Raw genomic sequence first — 14955 nt, 5'->3', positions numbered from 1 at the left:
AGAGTGAAAATGGAACTATTAGTAAAAACTGTAACAGAGCCACAGTTTCTAAATGACCTCAAACATGTCTTTGACATTTTTTTGTTACTTATTGGCCGACAAACGCTGATACAAATATATCTGCAATGAGTGAATACTGACCAATATATTGGCTCAGATGATTTATTGGTCGGGCTCCTGGCAGCAGAGTATTTACTGGTCAAGTGGTAAATAAGGAAAAAAGAAAGGACAAATAAAAAGAAGGAAGAAAAAGAGTAGGGAAGAAGGAAAGTCCGAACTGGGGGAAAAAAAGAAAAGAAAGAAAATGTAAAGAAGAGAGAAAAGAAGAAAAAAGGGTCAAAGAAAGGAAGGAAAAGGGAGAAGGGAGAAAGATAAGATGGAAGGAATGAAGAAGGAAATAAAAAAAAGAGCTTTAATGAGCCAAGTACAACCAGAAACTCCAGCTGGTTGTAACCATGTCTCCTAAAAATAGAAAACTAATTCGCAACAGAATAAAAAAATTTTTGAGAAGAGCATAATGCCGGTGACGTTCTTTATCAACTTCGTGTGAAAACGTTTTTAAAGAACGTACGTGCTGAGCCTTTCAGTTGTTTTCTCATTTCCACTTCTAGCAACTAAAGCAAGATTTGACCTTTCTTGGTTATGAGAGAAAAACGGACGCTTTGGTTAAATATCTTTAATCTCTCAGCGTTTAACTGACAATATTTTTCCTTGCCTGACTCTAACCAAGGTGCCATTGGGGTCCAAACTAAAACACACAGGGGGGACTCGGTTTGACAGTTTTTTTTCCCCCCAGATTGAAAATATCTAGTCAGTGAAGATAATCGAGCTAACAACTACGTTTTCCTCAGAAAGTGTTTGGCACAATAAATTATAAATACATCATTTCTAGGAGATAACATAAAATTTCCCCCTCAAATATAGAGGCGGAAAAGCAGAGTGTCTATCAGAACAGAAGCACTAGTTACAAACCAGAACCTCTAAACTCCAGCTCAGTTCTTGAGTCAACGTAGTGGCGTTCATCTACAACGGAGAGCTTCTGCAGAGCCTGACAACACTTTGTTAAAAATCTCAACACAAGGAGCCAAAAGCACCAGGCGTCGATAAAATCCAAAAAAAAATACTTTCACGAATAGAGGAACAATGTTGCTTCACTTTTTTATTTTTAGAACTGAAATATTTGTGGGGCTCGAGGGAGGATAGAAGTTTATGAAAAAAGACAAACACACACAGTGTGAAAGGTGAAACAGTACCAGTCCTTTCATTTTAAAATGGTATTATTATGCAAAAGGCAGCAAGAGAGCACTTGTTTCGACTTGTCTCGGAGAGTCCACGGTCAACAGCGCTCCGTCACGTGACCTCGGCCATCCATTTCTCAGAGCTGCAGTCTCTTGAAAAACGGTTGGTCGAGGTGTCCTGTTTGAAGAGAACTCCTCGGGAAATACAGACATCGGCTTCGTGTCGATACCGGTTCATCGGCTGGAGAGGAGGAGAGGACGGGAAGGAAGTTCTGCTGGTTCTAAAATGTCCACCCAGGGCTTCCGTAGTCGCAGTCCAGAGAAGGAGCAGGGAGGTTAGATCTGTCGGACTTCATCCGTCACAGATAGGACACGATCAAGCGCAGGGACGCAAGGCTGACTTTTAAGTCCCGATTCACAAAAGTCCTCCAGAAAAATCCAGGTGTCATCAGTTAATACACAACTGTTTATCATTCCTCCTCCAGATCTCCATCTGTCCTCACATTCTCTCTGTTTCTGTGCTCCAGCTGGGAGATTTGCAAAGTTACGAAGCGTCTCCGGTGGCCCTGGAGATGGCGGCGGCAGCGGGCGGCTTCCGCTTCAGGCCGGGCAGGTGCCCAGAGGGGTGGGGCTGGGGGGAGGACAGGTGAGGAGGCGTGGGGTCCTGCTCCACGCCCTCCATGGAGGTCTGCAGACCTGCTGAAGGAGTCCTGCAGAGAAAACAGAAGGCAAGAGTTAGATGAGTCGGATCTCCTCAGTCGAGGTGAGGCACCATTAAACCCTGGTCACACCAGAGAGAGGCACAACAAAGTTAATCCACCTGTCTTCATAAAATACGTGGTTCTGAAAGTGTGGCGATGTGGCGACGACTCGCAGGACACATGGTGAACCGCTGTAGCTGAGAGCTAACTGACAACGCTAGCGCTAGTCAGTCGCAGCTCCTTTCGGTTTCCTCTGGTCTGGGCCGTTTACTCCCCCCTGACATTTTCCTCTACATTCAATAAAGAATCACTGAAAAGGGGAAAACAGCTCTTTGAACCGGCTGCCGTTCTAACCGTCAGGTTGCTAGCTAGTTAGCGCGCTCGCCAGCGAAACAGTAATTTCAAGCGGTTTGTTTGACAGACGTATTTGTGGAGCCGTTTATGCTCCAATAGGAGGAGAGTTAACTAAAACTGGGTGGTGACGCAGCTAAGAGGCTCTGAGCTTCCTCCATTTTGGACTCTCTGGCTCTCTCAGTCTTTCTAGAAGCTACTCTCAGGACTAGTTGTCTTGTAGCATTCATCGTGTATGTTTACAATCTATCTATAATGTTGTCATCCTGACCGCCTGTACTGTAAATCCACTGTGTTCTTCTGTTTTCTACACACTACATTTCCGTGTGTCTGTCCTGCCCTGTTGCTCTTCCTGATCTTTCTTCCATTTTACCCTGGTAAACTTTTTTGGGGAGGGTTTCCTTCTCTGATTAAGGGCTCTAAGGACAGAAGGTGTTGAATTCTGTACAGATTGTTACGCCCTTTCAGGTGAATTTGTGATTTGTGCTATTGGGTTGTATGAATAAAATAAAGTTGAGTACTTGGTGAACTACACTAGCTGGCGAGCTAACTGCTAACATGCTAGCTAACGTGCTGCTCTCTGGAAGACCGACTAGCTTCTGTCTCATCACAGTCTATGAGAGTTTCAGTAAAACTGGACGTGACGCACAGCTAAGGTCAGCTCCATGACTGCTTGCTGTTGGTCTATGGTTCACCAAGCGCACCACAAATAATTGGTTTAGCATGGATTTACTTCACCCTCATGAGCAATCATGTGGCGATTCTTCTGAAATAAAACTTTAACAAGGTGGTTTTAAATGTTGGCGGGAGCCTGATATTAAGTCAGATGGTCTAAGGCCGACATTTAGGATCCAGTTTGGAATCATTTTCCATTCGAAGACAAAAAAAAGAGGCCAAATGACCGTGGAGCGGTCATCTCCTACTGTTAATAAGTGTGTGTGTGTGTGTGTGTGTGTGTGTTGCGGCCGCATGCATGGCTGCATCAGATCCCAGCTGACAGGTGTATTGTTTCCCCGCAGCCATAAGCTCAGTAATGGCAGAGGGAAGAAAGACTCACGCTTCTCCTGAAGACTCTTTAATTGACTTTGGTCTGAGTGATGTTGCCGAATGACTGACCACAGCCCCCCCCGCATCTCTACACTTCCTTTTTTACCCACAAACCTCCTCCTAATCTCTCCTCCCCACGCCGCGTTCACTGCCCTCCCTCCTCCTCCTCCCGCTTAATAACGAAAACTGCTTACAGAGTAATTGGACTCTGTGTAATCAAATAAAGAGATGAGAGCGTTCTGCGTCTCTCGCTAATGATCAGTTCGTTAGACAGAATATGGAGAGGATCTCAGAGGATTAATTGACCTTTAAATCAGAGGAACTGGCTTTAATTAGCGTAGAGAAGCTGAGCGCAGTAGCTTAGGACGGCAGAGATGGTTTGGAGTCTTGTTCCTGTACAGCATCTGTCTGTATTTGTTTAGGTCAACTAGTTTGTGGTTTGGTCCTCCAGGCCAAAGCCAGATTGCCACCTAGCAACACTCTCTTTGTGGTCACTTAGCGTCTGTTTGTAGATGTCTCTTTTGTCTCTTCTCTGACTTTCCAACAGTAAGTGTCAGTCACTTGGTGCGGAGGCTCGGGTTCACGGGCCTTGATTATAACATAAATATAATAATAGGCAGGATGTTGTATCAGCAGAGAGGTCACGACTCTAGGTGGCCCTAATTTGGGCCCATGTGATTCGTGCCTCGGAGACCCTCTTCCCTGCTACTCACGGTGGTTTCCTGGGACGCTGGGCGGGTCCTCTGGCTGCAGGGTGGTGGTGGTGGTGCTACATGTAGTGCCACTGTCCCTCCACGCCCATGCCCATCCCCACGCCACCTATAGGACCTGCAGGACACACACACACACACACACACACGCACGGTTTGCACCAGTAGCATGACCAGTGAGTAACTCACACAACTTTACGTCACAACGTCTGAACTACCTTTGACGCTAATGATCCAGAGATAACGAAGCCTTGAGGTCAACAATCAGCTGAAGTAATGAAACGCTTTCTGACTGATGTTTTGTTTCCTGAGGAGCCAATGAGGTTGTGATCTTAGCAAAGCAGTTTGTCAGCTTAAGGTAATGAAGCACCTGCTCGTGATCTTGGAATCAGAGGCCTCAGAATATTATTAGAGACCGGGGCCGTGATCAGCTCACGTGCTGCCTTTGAATTTTCATTCTGACAGAAACAGGTAGGTGGGGTTCAGCCTCAGTACCGTCCCATTGCCATGAAATTCGGTCCATTCATCCAGTGCCACCTGCAGGTCAAAATGTACACCTGTCCAACGCTGTGGTACCTGACAAGGTATCAAGGTATCTGCAAACCGAGGACGGAGAGCCTCAGCCGTAGAGTGCGTAGCAAGACGGGATGCTGAACGCATACAGTCCAGACCGTACGTTTTTGGACAGTTACACACGTTTTGTTCTTCAGGCTCTGAGCTTCAGCACATTCAATCTAAAATAAAATCATGGAAACTACAATAAAGAGCCAAGTCTCAGTTTTAATTTGAGCCGGTTCGCTTCAGTATAGAAAGAACCGTGTGGGAGATGGGGCCCTTTAAACACATACAGCCCGAAGTTTAGCTTAGTCCAGCTTGAGCTGAGTGTGGAGCTGAGCTGAGAGGGGGATTTACTGTTTAGGTGAAGGAGTCACAGTAAAACTGCAGAGCCTCGTGAAAGAGAGAGCGAGCTGATGGTTAAAGGAAGAGCTAGCGATTGTCCTCTTTTCAGCAAAGCGTCCATCTAGTGTTCCAGTGGTGATACCAAGGGGTGAAATCTGAAGCCGAACTATGAACCAGAACCAACACCACAGGTATCTATGGCACGACTGCTGTTACCCCCCTGCTGCTAAGTATAAACCCAGCTTTAGAAGTGGACCGTGAGATGTCCTAAAATGGCCTCTGTACAGAGGAGGAACTCTTTTGATCGAGATGACAACGCGATCTTTCCTCTACCTCTTCTAATTCCCTGCCCCGCCAGGCAGGGGTGTTTCTTCATTTTTCATTCATGCAGCCGTTTTACTTTTTGTGCAATAAGGATTTAGTAAGAACGTGTGTGTTTACCAGTTGGTCTGATTCCCATGTGTGTCTGTCCGTCCATGACGAAGCCTCCCATTGGCTGACCATCTGGGCCATACGGTCCCGCCTGGCTCACTGTGGACAGAGAGGGAGCGCGCTCTTTTTAATTATCTCACTCTCACATTCACACTGTGAGGTGGAGGACCGTCCGACAGCTGCTGTCTATCACACAGGCATCCGGTAAAGCTTTATTTGACAGGACCGCGATTTCCTAATCATTTCTTACAAGTGTCCCGGAAGGAACCGCGTAATACGGCGCTGTTACGGAGAAAAGACAAAACGATTAAGAAAGAATTTATTTAAGTTTAGTAATTTGTGTTGGGTCAATAAGCAGTTGTTGATTTGCTGAGGAATTTCCTTGAAGAACTGCGTCATGAAATCAAAAAAATCCCAAATCATTTTTTATACACTTTGAATTCCATGCTTGCCTATAGACAAATTTCACACTTTTGCATATGAAGCCGACCAGCTCTGCGCTGAACTCTTCAGCTTACGGTGGAAAATGATTGGCTAAAGCTTCATTTTATGGGCCTTTATTTTTTCTAATAATTTCCACGGAGGCTTCATGGAAAAAAAAATCGAAGCAAATTTGTCGAAATAAAAGGGAAAATAGTCACAGTGTCCCATTCATTCCTACTGAATAATTGCAGAAATAAACTTTGAAGTCTTTCAGTCAGTGCACAGCAGGTCAGCTTGAAATGCAAAAATGTCACAACCGTGGAACGTATCGACATGGAAGCATACAATCCACTACATGTGAAAATTAAAATGACCAATAATCAGTGAATTAATATTCATTTAGATTTAAATGGAGGAGTTGGTTCAACAAAATTCCTATTCCCCCTTTAGTTAGTTCGTTTTATTTTAGTCTTTCAGAGTTCGTCAACACTACAAATGTTTGGTCGGTCCAGCCGATGTCTGACCATCACGTTTCAACACATCTGGCTACAACCGGTGACGTTAGAGGGAAAACACCAGGAACAAACGTGTAACACACTGAGACAAGTAGAGGCAAAAGGCAGGAAAAGCCAATTCAGACACAGTCTGCCACTGTTTCTTCTTTTTCTGATTTGGTCCCTAAGTCTAAATGGGGAAAGGAAAAATGAATGCTACAGCACAAGGTGATATTTTAGACCGGTGGTTCCCAACCTGTGGGTCGGGACACCACATGGGGTCTCCAGATAAACCTGAGGTTATCACCAGATAATTAACATGATAAGACAGAAAATAGTTTCTATTTTCTGACTTCTAAACTTCAAACTAAATCTGCCTCAGTGTAAATCTTTACCATGAAAGTGAGCTGTACACTTTCGTGGTAAAGATTTCTTCTTTCATTTTTCTCGGCTTTTCCACCGGTTTATGTCTTTGTTAGCTGACAAATCCTTCCTGTTTTGTGCTGTGTTCAAATGCCGCTGGAAAACTACCGTATTTTGGACTTCAAGTGTTTTTTTGTTGGAAAACGGAACCAAAGAGAAAAAAGTGATCTGCTGAAAAGGTGCTGCAGGTTTGGCAACATTAACAGTTGGTAATGTTGTGTTTGAATGACCTCCTGTTTTGCTCTACAGCTGTTTATGTTGTCGATTATTTTGCATCTGATCTTGGGAGGGAGGCGGAGGGGGTCATTAATCAGTGATGAGACGACATTACATGAAACACTTTCATCCTCGGGGGGAAATTAGCTTGATACAGTTTCATCTTCAGGGGAAGTGAGTGAAGTTCTTCAGTCTAAACAGTCGCATTCCCGGGACCGAAGTCTCTAACAGTTTCTCATCGCTGCCGTTCAGCAGTGTAGCGATGCTTTTGTGTGGGAGTCAGCCCCGGGGTTAATGCTTACAAAGCTCAGGGGCCAAAAGGCTAGCGGTACTTTAGCCCCGCTTTAGCTGGGCTCCTATTTGTTTTAATCCCAGGTTAAAATGTTCAATGGAGTGGTCAGTCAAAGCGATTAGCATCTTTGTCTGGAGCTAATCCTGCTGGGGTTTAGAGGCCATTCAATCCTGGAGTTTAAGCCTCTCTGTTCGTTCTAACACACTGAGGAGCCAGAGGACACAGAGAGCAGGGGGACGTTCAGCAGCGAGACTCTTTTCTGCCGTTTCGGTGCGTCCTACTGCTCAAATTCAGGCTGCCGTTCCACTGACTGTGTTAACATGCACATTAGGATCCTGGTTATGTTTTTAGCATGTAGACATCATATCCTGCTGTCAGGAACTCAGATAAATCCGTATCCATGCTGGAAAAACCTGGATATTCCAGCTGGAGTGCTCCAATAGAATCTGGAATACTGGGGGATGTGAACTCCTGATAACTGTCTGGCATGTTTGCCCGTTGAACGTCCTCAACTTAAATTAAAGTCATTTAGTCACTAAAACAAAAGATATGATGTTAATAATTCCAGTGAAAGTCTTGACGGTGGACAAGTGAATCGCTGCTCTCGTCTTCCATTACTGAATATATAAGACAACTGGCATCGAGTTTTCCTGTTAACACAATCCTTCACACTCTTACAGCGGCAGTAATTGGCCCGCTATGATGACTGGTGATAACACATCTCATGGAGCTGTGGATCACGACCAGTGATGCTGCGTTGAACCAAAACTCATGAAAAACTTCCCACGTTGTCACAGTGGCTTGGCACAACACTGGCCAAACACTGGCCAAACCAATGTTTGGCCTGCCTGGACTCTTGTTGAATGTCGTGTCAGAACCAGACCAGCGTACCTGGACCTATCCTGGCAACAGGAGAGGCGATACTGGCTCAAAATTAGCCCGATTGCTAACTAGCCTGAATTATGGAACTCATACGCTTCGACCCAAATGCTTGTCGAATGGTTGAAATTCATCTGAAGCCCCCTCCTACCACACTTTCCCAACATTTGAATTTGGGGGGACTTTTCAAAACCAACAATCTGAAAAACAGACAGGATCTGAACTTCCTCCTCTAACTCTCCTTTTTCACTCTTCACACAACGACTGGCCACATGTCGTCTGTACGAATGAGTTCAACGTCATGAATGACTAACAGGAGAAAAATATGTGGAACAGCTATAAACACTTTGGCCTTCGGACCCGTTTGGACCCGTCGTCACATAAACCAGTTCTATTCAAACACACCTGGGCCTTTAGGGCGTCAGCTTTCATCAAAAAAATTCAAACTTCTGTTCAAGCGTGGGGAAAAAATCAAATGCCCTGTTGCCCTGTTGCCCTGTTACAGGCAACATGGCAACAGGACAACCATTTTAGATTCAATACCATAGATAGAGGTAAGGTCACTCATGTTAAGTAGCATGAATGAACAGAACCACATCAGTTCTACAGCGTGGTTCAGGATAAGGCTTTGGGGATGCATTTTTAAAAATTACATTATTTCTCATATGTCCAAACTAAATATTTTTTCTTGCCCGAATTGTCTGTGTTTTTAAAAAAAAGTTTTAGATCCGAGAGCAATTTGATCCAGACAATACTAAACCCCGTTTACAAAGAGCTTCACACAAGGCAACGACGTCAAAACAAGCAGAAAAAGATTTCCGTATAAAGAAAATAGCAAATAAAACAAAACCAATTACAGTGTCGCCAGCAAAATCAGGTAAAATCGGGAAGATGTCTCCCATAAAAGTACGTCTTAAGAAGAGATTTAAAAAAGTCACTGATTCTGCTGACCTGATCTCAGAGCTTCAGGGCGAACGCTCTGTCACCTCCAGTTTTCAGCCGGACCTCGGGAACAGGTAAAAGACCTCAGCCCGAGGATCTCAGGCTACGTACTGGCTCATAGGAGAGTAGCACGGAGAGAGGCCACGAAGAGCCTTAGAAGTCAACAGTAAGATCTTACCATCAGTTCTAAAACCTACTGGGAACCAGTGCAAAGCGGCTCAAACAGGACTGATGTGGTCACTTCTCTTGGATCTTGTTAAAAGCCTGGCAGCTGAGTTCAGCAGAGTCTGGAGCCGATTAATGGATTTTTGGTCGAGGCAGGTGAAGAGGCTGTTGCAATAATCGAGGCGTGAGGAGATGAAGGCGTGTAAAAATGCTCTCTGTCTTTGAAAGATAAGATAGATGGTATTTTGGAAATATTTCTCAGATAATAAAAACAAGACTGCACAAGTTTTGTGGTGTGCTGCTCAAAACTTAAGTGACTATCAAACCAAACGCCAAGATTCTTGGCAGCAGGCTTAATGTGTTCCAGCAGGGAACCAGTGAGTGTTTTCATTGCTCACAAGATCATCATACGTCGCCTGAATTTGTAACTGTCGCACGGTTTTAAACAACGTAAATTACTGAGTCAATTCAAACGGTGAAAAAAATTAGATTTTATCATGCATTGAATATTTGCCTAAAGCATCAAAATTAGGTCAAATTAGTGATTTTTGTACTAAAGCTTTTCTGCTGGTGAACTTACTGGATGCTCTGGACTGGAGTTTAACATAGAAAAACATGAAACGTGAAACTTGCCTGCTCGGTTGGACTGATCGATCATGGGCTGGACGATTCGCCGCCTCGCGTTGATGAACCTGAGAAAAAGAGGAGAGGGAAGGAGGAGGAAGAGGAAAACAGTGACGGTTTCTAAATGAAGTCTGGTCAGACAACTCACCACACACACAACACACATGAAGTTTCTCCCACATGAAATGTTTCCTTTCTTATTTTCTGAGGGCGCTTGCTCAGTTCAGTAGAACATCTAGTCGCCAAAATACTGTTGCAAAGTCGGAAAGACACCAGAACACAAGCTTTGCATTATTTCTGAATTTCAAAAAACTGTGCAAAGTAAGTGTGATAGATTATGGGCTGTGAAAACCATGTGAAGATGTACATTGATCTGACCTGAACCTTGAGAATTAGAATGAAAATGGCTTTTTTGGAACAATTGGAGGAAAATACAAAGACTTTGCAAAATGTCATTGTGTTTGATACAAAAAAATTACAAAATAACCATGATACTGGAAATGTGTTGTGATATAAAAACAATGATTACCAGCAAGAAGCCAAGGAAAATGGTTTAGCAGCTACAGTGGTTTCGGTTCAGGTTCGCTAATGATTCAGGTTAACAGTTGAAACGTTTTGTTTTTTTTCACTCTGCTAAAACTTGGTTCAGCAGGTCAAAATGAGATTTCTGTTGGTCAAAGTCAGGTTTAGCAGCTTTAGCAGCTAAAACACTTCGGTCCAGCTTAGGAGCTACGGTTAAAACAGTCAAGTCCCGGTTAACTAAAGGATTCGTTCCACAGCTGAAAGAGTTTGACTCACGTTAAACTCAGATTTATGTGTTTGCAGCTCAAATAAATCAAATCAAATCAAGCTTTTGTCTCGGCTGCTGGAGTTTGGCCCACCTCAGGTCAGTAAAGTAATACGGTGGGTAACACACAGCTCATTAACCAGGTTAATACAATGGTACAAAGTGTAACTGCACTGAAACTAGAAGGGTGGGGGTGGGGGTGCAGCAGTGGTGCGTTCATACATGTCCCCTTCTAAGTACACTTTTGAAAGCCATCATCCTGGTATGCGTGACCTACGACCCGGCACCTCCTGTGACCCCCCATCCGTCCACCTCCTCCTCCTTAACCCCCCCCACCCCCCCGGCACAGCCTCCGCTCTGCAGCGCTCTGGTCTTCCTCAGCTTAAAGCTTTCTGAACCGCCCGTCGACCCCTCCTGACCCGCCCCACAGTGAAAGCTCTGTGGTTTCCCACTTGATTTATGTCCCCTACAAACACCTCCCCGCCCTCACCCCCCTCCTCACCCCCTGTGGGATGGTTCCATTTCAATGTGTTCAAAAAAGCGGGGGGAGAGGGGGTAAAGAAAAAAAAAGTGGAGGAACGACCCGGTTTCCTTTTCAGGAAAACAAAAGCCACAGCAGTCTTTTCAGGGAGTAAAAAAAGGAAAGCAGGAGGAGGAGGAGGAGGAGGAGGAGGTGGAGGTGGAGAGGAAGAATTATTCTGAGGATCTGCTGCAGCTCCAACAGGAAGCTGAACTGTGTCACCGACTGAGCTGTCAGACTGAAAACTGCACAAAAAGCAAAATATCTGCCGTCGTCTGGTCACTGTCAGTCACCGCTGATATGGAAGCAGCTTCCTCCCCCAGGAGCTGAGACTGCTCAGAGAACCTCATCCCTCTGGATTCGGAGAACTTTTAGGCCACGTGACTCTCTAAATGCTGTTTCAGAGGCTTTTCTGAAGAGACATTTGGTTGAATCATTACATACTCGGAATATGGAAGAAGAAAACATTGTGCAACAAAACAGAAAAAGAGACGAGCGCAGAGCGACTGGCTCCATTTTGTTGCACCAAATATCTTACAACAAAACTTGCAACCATACTTGGATTAACAGAACAACGACTATACACTGTGTAAATTATTCACGTATCATACATATATTTAATGTACAGTTCATTCTGTTTGTCATCAGTGGCCAATCCTGCGCCGTACGCTACAGCTTCAAAGAATATGCACCTGTGTACGGTGTATTATAGTGGATTCCTGTCATTGTAGAGTTCATTTAGCACATAGGGCAGTCTAACTATGGTTCTATTTAACTATGGTTCCATCTAACTATGGTTCTATTTAACTATGGTTCTGCCTCACTATGGTTCTGCCTCACTATGGTTCTGTCTAACTATGGTTCCATCTAACTATGGTTCTATTTAACTATGGTTCTGCCTCACTATGGTTCTGTCTAACTATGGTTCTGTCTAACTATGGTTCTATCTAACTATGGTTCTGCCTCACTATGGTTCTGTCTAAATATGGTTCTGCCTCACTATGGTTCTGTCTAACTATGGTTCTGTCTAACTATGGTTCTGCCTCACTATGGTTCTGTCTAACTATGGCTCTGTCTCACTATGGTTCTATCTAACTATGGTTCTATCTAACTATGGTTCTGTCTCACTATGGTTCTGTCTCACTATGGTTCTGCCTAACTATGGTTCTATCTAAATATGGTTCTGTCTCACTATGGTTCTGTCTAAATATGGTTCTGCCTCACCATGGTTCTGTCTAACTATGGCTCTGTCTCACTATGGTTCTGTCTAACTATGGCTCTGTCTCACTATGGTTCTATCTAAATATGGTTCTGCCTCAATATGGTTCTATCTAACTATGGTTCTATCTAAATATGGTTCTATCTAACTGTGGTTCTGTCTCACTATGGTTCTGTCTCACTATGGTTCCGTCTCACTATGGTTCCGTCTAACCATGGTTCTGTCTCACTATGGTTCTATCTAACTATGGTTCTATCTAAATATGGTTCTGCCTCAATATGGTTCTATCTAACTATGGTTCTATCTAACTATGGTTCTGCCTCACTATGGTTCCGTCTCACTATGGTTCCGTCTCACTATGGTTCCATCTAACTATGGTTCTGTCTCACTATGGTTCCGTCTAACTATGGTTCTGTCTCACTATGGTTCCGTCTCACTATGGTTCCGTCTCACTATGGTTCTTTAGTCTCTCTTCTTTTAATTCATTTATTCATTTTTATGTTTCATTCTATTTATCCATCCATCCAGTGGTAACACAAGTCTGCATTAGATCACGTTGTGACTGCATTGTTTCTTTGTGAATCTAAGCCATAACACACGTTGGGATTTGCGGTGACCTGCTTTAACATTTGCCATATTTTCAATGAATAAAGGAACATATGAACGGCGAACTCTGGTTTTGTGTCTTGCCGTGGGTAAATGCTCGACGTATAGATGAAAACGTGCTGGTTTGCCGATGAAAGCCACTGTGGTGGATGACATCCACTGGTTTAAGAGTAGACACAGCAGCGTGGTTCTGACCCTGACCCCCCCCACATTAATCCAAATAAAGTAAATATAGTAAATATAAAGTAAATATTATCTTAAAGGGGCCCTCCGCCTGTTAGGCAGTGAAGCAGGAGCAGATTCAAAGCTTCACCCATTTGTTCCCCCTTCACACCATGAGACTGACACACACACACACACACACACACACACACACACACACACACACACACACACACACAAAATCAACCGATCCGTTGATCAGTTGATTGACAGAAAATTCATCTGCAAACCATTTGATAATCGTGTAAGACATTTTTCATGTCAAAAAGCCAAACGTCACGGTTTCAGCTGGATTTGCTGCTTTTGCTTTAATCATTTTGAGGTCTGTGTTTTTTGTTTGCAAATTTTTCTGCATTAAGAACTTTTGATACTTGAAGTGTGTTTTCCTGATTATTTGATTATTGCTTTGATTATTACTTTTACTATTACTGCCCGACTGTGTCAAATTGAGGACAAAACCTGATTTTAATAATGAAGATGAAACGATCGGAAGCGGGGGCCATGACATCCATTTAGAGGATCGTTACATTATCCAGAAGAAAGTCAGTGCCTGGCCCCAGCTCCTCTGTCAGCTCAGGCTGGAAACTGAGGGGGAAGGAAGACGAGGGAGAAAGAGGGAGAGGGAGAGGGAGAGGGGGAGAGGGGGTCTGGTCCTCTCTGTACAGTCCGAGGTATCAAACAAAGCAGCTCTACACAACCACAATCACCGAAAACACACACACACACACACACTCCAACCCACTGCTTGTAAAACAGTTGCTAAGCCCCGCCCACCCTGGAAGTCATTCCCAGGTCAGTACCCCCCCCCTTCCTCCCCCCTCCTCCCCCACTGCCTCACTCCTCCATAACGAGTGTTTAAATAAACCGGTCCAGCTGTTTGCCATGAAAGTGCCATTTACACCAACTGCCCCACCAACACACAGACACACACACACATACACAGACACACACACACAGCTCTCCGTCTCTCCCACGCACAAAGTTGAGTTGAGAAAACAAATTTACAAAACCGACACTGGTCCGACAAAACTAAGTTTTTTGTGATGCTCACAAACAAAACAAAATTCAAGTAAAGACACAAACAGCCTCCCTGACTACAGCATGTCCGCCGTCAGAAAGAACTGACAGAAGGAGAGAAGAGGAGAAAAAGAAAGGGGCAAGGAAGATGGGGAAGCGACTTCCTGCTGCGAAGCGGCTTTGGTACAATTGCTCAACACTCGGTTTGGAAAGAGGAAAAAGTGCAAACGCAAATGTGCAAAAAGTAAAACGTAACGTGTGAGGCTGAATAACTGTGTGGACAAAAGTGTGAAAATGGAAACATACAAAGTAGATTAGCAGTCGTTTAACGACAGATTAACCGTAATGCGCAAAGGTAAACTGCATGAAAAGTGTAACGTGGGTCAACAGTAAATTAACAGCAGTTTAACAGCAGAGTAGTGATGGAGGTGTACAGAAAGAGGAGGACTTGTGTAACTGGATGGCCACAGGAAGGAAGGACTTCCTGTGGCGTTCGGTGGCGCATTAAGTCCTTCTAGGTCTCTGGTTGAACGTTCTCCTCTGGCGAACCCGAGAACCGTGCAGAGGGTGCGAGACGTTGTCCATGGTGGAGAGGAGTTCTGACAACATTCTCCTCTCAGCGACTACATGCAGAGGGTCCAGCTCCACTCCCAGGACTGAGCCAGCCTTTGAATCACAAGACTCAACAGACTCAACAATCTGTTGGTGTCCACCGCCAAAAGATTGCCGCAGGGGCAGAAGCCCGAG

The 14955-nt window shown here is 44.4% G+C and overlaps 1 protein-coding gene across 2 annotated transcripts in view; it reads right to left on the bottom strand.

Annotated features, from left to right (window-relative positions):
- Window positions 1-581: 581 nt before the first annotated feature.
- The window catches only part of meis1a (Meis homeobox 1 a), a 57912-nt gene continuing 43538 nt past the window's right edge, over window positions 582-14955 (bottom strand). The window contains exons 10-13 of one of the 2 annotated variants that reach the window (XR_005708960.1): window positions 9847-9905; window positions 5389-5478; window positions 4051-4165; window positions 1864-1948 (exon numbers count right to left, since the gene is read on the bottom strand). Coding sequence is in view for 1 of the 2 variants with exons in the window: in XM_040146270.1 (XP_040002204.1) it covers window positions 1839-1948; window positions 5389-5478; window positions 9847-9905 (259 nt within the window). In the remaining variant the exon portion in view is untranslated. Of the gene's footprint in view, window positions 1949-4050; window positions 4166-5388; window positions 5479-9846; window positions 9906-14955 lie in introns of both variants that reach the window. The other variant, XM_040146270.1, reaches the window with a different exon arrangement.

The sequence above is a fragment of the Xiphias gladius genome, chromosome 15 (assembly GCF_016859285.1).
Source record: "Xiphias gladius isolate SHS-SW01 ecotype Sanya breed wild chromosome 15, ASM1685928v1, whole genome shotgun sequence".
In the NCBI taxonomy this organism is placed as follows: domain Eukaryota; kingdom Metazoa; phylum Chordata; class Actinopteri; order Istiophoriformes; family Xiphiidae; genus Xiphias; species Xiphias gladius.
Note: the sequence above shows the minus strand (reverse complement) of the source record. Positions and strands in the feature narration are given on the sequence as shown.